Source organism: Pyxicephalus adspersus, chromosome 4 (assembly GCF_032062135.1).
Source record: "Pyxicephalus adspersus chromosome 4, UCB_Pads_2.0, whole genome shotgun sequence".
NCBI classification, from domain to species: Eukaryota; Metazoa; Chordata; class Amphibia; order Anura; family Pyxicephalidae; genus Pyxicephalus; species Pyxicephalus adspersus.
In genome coordinates, this window is record NC_092861.1 from 25,315,302 (window position 1) to 25,324,198 (window position 8,897).

Below are 8,897 nucleotides of genomic sequence, written 5' to 3' on the forward strand. Positions count from 1 at the left end.
GAAGAAGGCTTCAGAACTCCTAGCATCAAGACTGCATGAGAAAAACTTACTTGAAAAACCAACAAAGGTATTGTACTTTTGAACCAGAGAAGTTGCATTTTGGCCTTCTTGATCAGCAACGCAGATACACCATATATCCCTGTTATCTGTGCATGTGGGATAGCAGAGCTCGTGAGAGGCATTGGGTGGAAAGAAATGCATCCCAAGATCTGCCCTAAAACCAGGTGATCCAAACATTCTACATGAGCCACTTGTTGATAGAAAGAATATTATATTCCCGCCTCTGCACATGAAACTGGATCTGATAAAGCAGCTCGTTGAAGCTTTGCCAACTGAAGGAGATGTTTCAAGTACCTCATTTTGGCATTTCCTAGCCTGTCATTTGAAAACATAAAGGCCGGTGTGTTTGATGGTCCACAGATTGGGCAGCTCATCAAAGATGAACATTTAATCAGGACAATGTCAGAAGTCAGAAAGAATGCTTGGTTATCATTCAAAGCCATTGTCAAGGACTTGGAAACACACAACCAAATAATTACACAGATATTGTCCAGAAACTCTTGGAGAGCTACAAAACGTTTGGTTGCAATATGAGCATCAAGGTGCTTTTTCTGCATAGCGATCTTTCTAACTTCTCGGAAAACCTTGGTGCAGTCAGTGATGAGCAAGGTAAATTATTCCATCAGGATTTAAAGGTCATGGAAGGACAGTATCAGGGTAGATGGGATGTACATACTATATGATGGCTGACTATTGTTGGAGCATCCGGCGGGATTGTCCTAAGACTGTCATAGAGTAACAATAAATCCTTTGTATAAACAAAAGAAATTTAAATAAATAGTACATTAAAGTTTTTATTTCAATATTTTTTCATTGTATGTAAAATTTGTAAAATGTTTTTTGACAAAAATGGAGGGTACCCTGTATCGTAAAAACTACGGGTGATAGAAAAAAACTGGGGACATTTCTGGATTCACCACCCAAAAATTAGTAAAAAAACAAGTGTAAGATTTAACTCAACAAAAAATGCTTTCCCCACACCAATAAGACAACAAGCACCATTTTTACAGTTAAAACTTTTGAATATGGGAATATCCCATGTTTGCTTTACCTTCTGTGTCTCACAGGGCCTGGAATAAATGCTTTCTACTTTAGCTTTTAATTTGTACCTTTTTCATTGTTCGTTTTCTAACATCATACTGTGTGTACTGTAGCCTAATGATGCTGGAACATAATAATTATTCCAAAAAGACATCATTAGGAAAATTAGACACCCCATGGTATTTAGCCGGGGTATTATTCTTTCATTTCAATTGTATTGTAGGATGATGCAAAAATTACCAGCGAACATATTTCTATAACCTGATCAGTATTATAGTTTTATCTATTTCAATCAGATTATTTTTAATTGTTTTTTTATGTGCAGTAGAAGAGGAAATCTTCGGACATACTAAAACATGTAACCTGCTTTCACATGATTTACGGCATGTTTGATAAAAGGTTAGTTTTTAACCATTTCATTACCCAAAGGTAATAAAGTCTAGATGCCCAGATGAAGGTTAGCAGTGTTGCTATGTGTCAGTTTACTCTATGATTAATATTTCCTTACAGTGTGCCTGTTGATTAGAACACACGCAATTGCAGAATTAAGCAGTAATAATGCAATCACACTAGCACCAATGTCTGCATATTAGTTATAAAGTTTAGGGCACTGGGAGAGTGGTTTCATTGGGCCTAATGGATGTTAGCTGGCAAAGGTTTTTATTCTTGAACCAGATCCATTTCAAGTTTGTTATTTTTTCTAGTGTTGGATTTTTTGGAAAATCAGGCCCATTATGTCCTGGACTCACGGACAGTCCTCAGCCCTCTGTGCTGAATGATTTCAGGTGCCATTGAACCTGAAGTCTGAGGACATCTAATGGAGCAAAGAAATACCTGCAGGGAACAGCACAAAAAAAGAAGGTGAGCATTAAAGTCTAATCTATTTTTTTTATTTTAACCACCTTGAATACTCAATGGAGCTTGTTTTTTAAGGAAATGTTTAGGGGTCCTTTCATATCTGGAGGACCACATGGTTGGCCACACACAGCAGCAACAGCAAACCAAAAGCCAGGTAACCAGATTCACACCTTACTGCGGCAAATCTTCCAAGGTTGATCATGTGGCTAAAAGCATGTTTTCACTTTTTAGGAATCTAGATTTTCAGTGGTTTCAAATGGTGAATGGGAACACAGTTGCGTCAGTCTGTGGCTCAATTAAGGTCAAAAATAGTCCAAACAATTCACTACATAGCTTCTCCAGGCTCTAAACATGTCTGCTATATTTTTCTCAGGTGCCAGGTGCTGAGTTATATTACACTCAATGCCATCAAACCACATCCTGTAAATTTACATTGTCATGGACATACTCCGTGCCTGGAATTAATGTTATCACACAGCCTGGGCTCACCATGTACCCTGCATAAATTGATACCTATACATCACAATGTGAAACAAGAAACAGTGTACCATTATGATACTAGGGAGAGAGCTAATGTCAGATGACCTCCTAAACTTACAGCGGTAGAGGCTGCTATGGACACAGAAACATACACTTTCTTTTATTAGGTATTACTCTCTGTCATAAGATAACCCACCAGCATCCTTCCAGATCCCCTAATTTACAACAGGGGCCATAAAACTCAGGATCTGGCAGATAAGGGTAATAAAGTGGCCTTTGACTGACTTCTGAGCTCTATCCAGAACCCTATTTATTATTAATTTTAATATTTCCACCACACAGTTCCGTACAAATTTGTAGTAGGCTGATTTATAGCCAGATCATTATCATGAGCACCAAGAAATACTCTCCTAGGTCTCAGGAGAGCCTGGAAACCTCATTTAGCCTGTTCTGTTGAACCATTAGTATTATACATGCCTAGTTTGGTCCTGTTGAACTTCATTTTTTGCGTTACCTAAAAATCTTGGGGTTGATAGTTCATAAAACCTGAACCTGGGGAATTATGAATCTTGCTAAAATAATAGCAGCCTAGCTGTGTCCAAAGTGCATAATAATCTATGTGAACACACCCTCTCAGACCTCTTACACCTTGCCCACATTGGATTGTTGTATTAGTCCCTTCTCTGGCATAAAAAAGCCATGTACGCCTAACAGAAGGAGCTCTCACTGATACCATCTTGTTGCTAAACACAATAGCATTGACAGACTGAGCTCTGAAGGGAGCCCAGTGACTCTGAATTATAACTGAACTTTGTACCAGCAATCTGGACCAAGGCAAAACAAATTTCATCAACTTTTCATCACTATTCCCTTTTATTTTACATGTTGCTATAGTTCTGTTAATATTCTTTGATTAGTCTTTATTTTTCTGTACTTGTTTATGCACTGTATGTATGTTATGTTTTTACTTTTACATGTTATGTTATGTTTTTACTTTTACATTAAACACTAAGAAAAAATCTGAGCTGAATCTCTGAATGCTCTAAGTAGAAATATTTTAACATACTCTCCTGAATGCTACTATAAAAATGAATACTGAATCATCCCTATCTGGAGTCCTCCCCAAGTCTAGAGTTATCCCTGGCAGTGGGTGACACAGACAGTAATAAAAGAAGCAGAATCATAGCTGTGGTTGTCAAGGGTAACGGTGCGTGCTTCTGTCTAAGCACATGGTGGCAGTCTACCTGTGATTGTGTGTTTGCCAAGGGTTAACAGTTTGGTTAATCTTGCCCCATGATGGCCTTTCTCTTTATAAGCATTCTGAGTTGGGCATTGGAATGTAATGGTCAGCCCCTATGGAAACCATTTGTACATAGTGGATTATTGTATTTCATATTCATTTTATTGCATATAATTAGTTTACCAACCACACAAAAAAATTGCTGTTTGTGTATGTGTGTTATGACTGCTTCCACTCGCATTTCTGTATTTATTAGTTCTATGAGAATTTTTGTTATTCCTACTGGTAATAGTAAGTATGTTGTGGATTTATTGCATTAATTAAGTACTTAACAATCTAATGCCATCCATAAATACATTTTTTCTTCACACTGTGTAATTATGAATGATGTATATGAGAGCAGAGAGGAAAACAAAGTTTTGATTCAATAGCTCACATCATAGTAATATAAATTTGATGCCAAAAAAGTTTGTGTACAAATTTACCAGGAGCCTTACATGAATTACTAAAGAAGAGGTATTGTAAGGTGAACTAGTGCTCCACTTTCAAAATGGTTTGAGATCGGACATCACAAGATGCCTAATAAAATTTATTTTGGTATTTTGTGCAGAGATGTAAACTAATAATGAGCAGAACATGCAGAAAAGGGAATGCACAGCATGTTCTATTGAATATAGTGGTAAAAGTGGAAATTACAGCACGGTATTTGGAAAAAAACATTGAATAGGTAACATACAGAGTTCATATGGAATAGGTGACATATGACTATGATAGGGACATTAGATTGTGAGCCCCTTTGAGGGACAGCTAGTGGCATGACTATGGACTTTGTAAGAAGCTGCGTAATATGTTAGCACTATATAAATACTGTGTAATAAGCATGGCATACATACTGAACCAGTGCAATAAGGAACATATAGGGCTATTTTGTGGGAATGCTTTGACCTGATGGTTATTTAAGCTAGAGCCCTGGGGAATTCTTGGCCAGTTTCTGAATGTGCAAAGTTCAAAGAGTTAGGGAAAAGTATCTAAGGAAAGTGGCCTTTCAGCCTTTCAGCCTCCAACCTCCAATTTTCTGTGAAATTTACAGATAGGGAAGAGGCACCAGTGAACAGATCATGTTGCAGGCTACTAGAATACAGATAAGGAATTCCATCCTAGGTGATTCCAAACTTTCCTGCCTTGACTGATACAGTTTCATAGGCTGTTTCTGTATGCAGTGAAGGCATAAATTGGAACTTTACATATGTGAACTGTTTGCTATAGGACGAGCAAGCGAATATTGTTTCATTGGCTATGTGAGTTTCCTTCTGGCAACTAACATCTCAGCCACATGTTGGCAGATTTACACATTTAGCAATGCAAATGGTATGATTTTTATGGAATAAGGCATTATGACATTGGGAATGCACAGAACTATGTATAGAATGTAGCGATGCGGAATAAGACGTGTTCATAAAGAATGAGGTTTGGCGGCATAGGGAATAAACAACATGACATGTGCAAATAGTGAATTCAGATTACAGGTTGTACAGAATGGAATACAGTTTGGCAGCATTGGAAATGTTCACCAATGCATAGGGGGTGCAAGATAACTAATGAACAGCTTTGAATTTAGCAAGGCGTGTGCAGATTGGGATATCAGGCGATAGAAGCTGCAATTAGTGGTGCAGGCAAGTATTTACATTTCTCTTTTGCACTTATAAGGCTTGTTTATGATGTTTAGAAACAGAGACAAGGTTTGCTTGAATAAAAAAAAATATTCTTTTGTATAATGAATAAAGAAAACTTACCTGTTGTTGCAGGCTCCATTTATTTGTCTGTATTTTGAGGCCAGGCAATTGTTAGCACAGGTTGATGCATTATATTGGGGAATGCAACCAGTGATATTTACAATAATACCAACAATATCAGGAGGATGTGTTCCTGAAAAAAATATATGTAAAAATTGTAAACAAAGCTACGGATCTAATTTAATTCTCATTTGTCTTTGAATGTTGTGCTATTGAAAGTGCAAAGCAATTGGATGTTTGGAAAAAGTGAAATATTGGCTAAAAGTTGGCTACAAAGCTGTCATCATGCCAGAAAATGAGAGGGATCTTGTGGAGGGAAACACAGCAAAAAAACATAAAGTCAAATTCTAGGTACAATCCCCCCCTCCCAGGCGATCTCATATTTTCACCTTCCTGCAGGTCTCCAAGAATTTATTTTAATGCAGGGCTGGCTGTGTGAAGCATTAGGGTTCGTTTTGCCTGTTGTATGTGCTAGGTAGTTCTTCCTGATGCATAGAGCATAGCTGACATTATTGGCACTCTCTGAACCAGTATATTTGGAATGAAGGACACCATGGTAATATCCTTCCAGGGGCCCTTGATGCACTGCATTCACAATAGAATCCTGGGTTTAGACTGTGCGTCACTTACCTGAAAGAGGACATCTTGTGGCTTAGAAGGGGTACTGCAAATGACAGCTTTGGGCTGAAGGTGATAACTGCAAGTGGTTAATTATGTATGCCAAATTACATAGTGGATTACATGAAGTCTTTGATAAAGGAATATTTCTAACTATTGCTGATGATAATTTATTAAAAAGTATGATTTTTTGGTTATTGTCGGTGTGTTTGTGTAAAACATTTTACATATGTAAAAATTCAACAAAGATATTGAAAAAAAAGTAGGATTTTGGTGGTGATGGTCAGTGTAATATTTACATAATATTTAAAAGCAATAGATCATTTTTCTTATACATTTTTACTGATCTCTGTAGCTGCATGTCCCATGGAATAATTAATCCTAATAATGTGCAGTGGAGGCTTCTCAGTTTCACTTTCGCCTATCAGATGTGATATGTCTGCCTATTTGCTTCTTATCACTAATGCAAACACAGAGGATATGTACACAAAATGAGGAGAGAAAAAAGTACCATAACCCAACTTGAGAGATTTTATAATTGTAACTGTTTCACAATGCTTGTATCATACATTTCATGAAATGCTATATAAAAAAGAAAGGATTTCAGTGGGAAGGTACACTGTGCTAAACACAAACACAAAGATTTCAAGGTATGATTTCCATTCTATCGCATCAAAATGGATGCATATATTACATTTGTACATGTATTTGTACTGGTTGTCCCAGATTAAAACAAAAAAGATACATACTCATTTTTCACTCATTTATGTTTTTGTTCTGTGTTTAGTAGTCAAACCCCCTTTTATCCTTCTACAATAACAATATGTTAATTATTATATAGAATATTTACAATAGCTTTACAAAGCCAAATTTATTATAATGTAGTGAAAAAAGTGATGCAATTGCTCCCACTGAATGTTCTCTTTTTTGAAAAAGGTGCCTTTTCAGCCTGACATTTACACTGAAATATAGCAGAGATATATGTTTATTAATATATATTAGGTCTCTGCACAAAGACCCTATACACCCAGATGTTTTAATACATATTACCAAGGTAGAAAATTAGTACCTTGGCATTTTTCCTATTGTATCTCTTTGAACATTTAACCCTGTCTTTTTTTTGTTATACACAGAAATGGAACATAATTACCAACTAGCTTAGAAGAAGTTTTCTGTGCTCCATTTTTTAGCACTTGTATCTTGTATTTTCTTTTCTCTTCATTTTTAAAATTCTTTTTGTCTTCTGAGTTGATTGAAGAGAGGTCATCAATAGCTGAACTCCTAAAAGAAAAAGAAAGCAATGTTAAAAACTTTTTCAGAGAACATAATGAGGTTTATAAGAGTTAATAATACATGCACAGTGGAACCAATTACCTATACACTGAACTGTGTCATGTACATGTTAATATTTGGAAGAAAACACAGACCTTATTGGGAATATAATGGAAGAAAAGAAGGAAGGTGGGGCGATTTTAGTAAGTCATATTATGTACATATGTGAATAAATATCATAGAGTGCAGGAAAAAGATGCATAAACAATATTTCCCAATTATTTTTTTCCTGCAGTTACGCAGGAGTGCTTCTTCAGAGAATGTAGGATAGGTGGAAGACAGACATCTATATGAGACAATGTGTTTTTGTGCATCTAGTTCCACAGGTCATTTTACTGCTTCACAGCAAAAGCAAAATCCAGAATAACCCACTTTAATGCATCAAAATCCTTATGACCTCAATCCTATGAAGTAACTAAACTTTTCATTGAACTACGCATACTATGATCTATAACCTGTGGAACAATGCACAGTGACACATTCTCTTATAAAAATGTCTGACTTCCACCTATCCTACATTCCCTGAAGAAGCACTCCTGCAAAGCGTGTTGGGAAATTAGGAATCCTCCACACATAGATAGGTTGGGAACATACAACCTACTCCTGCTCTACTAAAGAAACATATTTCATATCTTTGTTTGTGTTGTTGTTACAGAAATTTTCTCATTTCCTTTCTGTAAAAATGTCAGCAGGAAAGAAAGTGAGAGTAAAGCTCCCTAAAGTAGATTCATTAAAGTATATTAGTAGTATTAGTAGTTCTTTAACTTAAGTTTCACTTTAAGCATATAGATAGCATATGCAAGTTAAGATACATTGTAAATTGCAAATATCCACCACTTTCTACACTGTTTAATAAAAAGCTACAGCTGCTGAGAAATGACCCTACTATCAAAACTTCCTTAGTGTTGTAGGTTATCGTTAGTTTATGGGGAAGATTTTTCCACTGGGGAACAATTTTGAATACATTTTTTGTTAACTTAAATTTTAAAGCTTTTTTGCACTAAAATAGGTATGCTGATTCTGAAAGTGCAGTTAGTTTTCTTCTATCATGTCAGGTTTTTCTCTACCGCTTATTAATGCGATTCATCTACACGCAAGACAGTGTGGTCAGAGGTTGTGCGCTGCTCTACCTAGTGAATAAGCAAAATGTATTTTTCTACTTACACATGTATTTCCTTTCTTTCAGATCATGTCTGGCTCTGCTGTTTCTTGTCGTAAGTGCTGTAACAGCTGGCCAAAAAAATCAAAGGGTTTCGTCCAGGATGACAGGTACTTTTGCCCGAGATACAGGTTATACTCAGAGTATTTTTCTGTTTAGTCAGTCAGTTAGTTTTCTTTTTGACCTAAAGGTGGGGTTGAAGTACCAGGCTGAATGACAATGAGCTTCTTGGCCAGGTGGGGGAGCTAAAGAGGCCTGGGTATGATCAGGTGTAACTGTTCTAGCTGAAACCCATCCTGGGTGAACTGTGAGTAAA

At 36.5% G+C, this 8,897-nt stretch overlaps 1 protein-coding gene across 1 annotated transcript in view; it reads right to left on the minus strand.

Moving 5' to 3' along the window:
* Positions 1–8,509, minus strand: part of TPO (thyroid peroxidase) — a 69,767-nt gene extending 61,258 nt beyond the window's left edge. Inside the window, exons 1-4 of the mRNA XM_072410094.1 lie at positions 8,490–8,509; positions 7,241–7,371; positions 6,683–6,754; positions 5,473–5,593 (exon numbers count right to left, since the gene is read on the minus strand). Coding sequence (XP_072266195.1) covers positions 5,473–5,593; positions 6,683–6,754; positions 7,241–7,371; positions 8,490–8,509 — 344 coding nt within the window. The remainder of the gene's footprint in view (positions 1–5,472; positions 5,594–6,682; positions 6,755–7,240; positions 7,372–8,489) is intronic.
* Between the last annotated feature and the right edge of the window lie 388 nt (positions 8,510–8,897).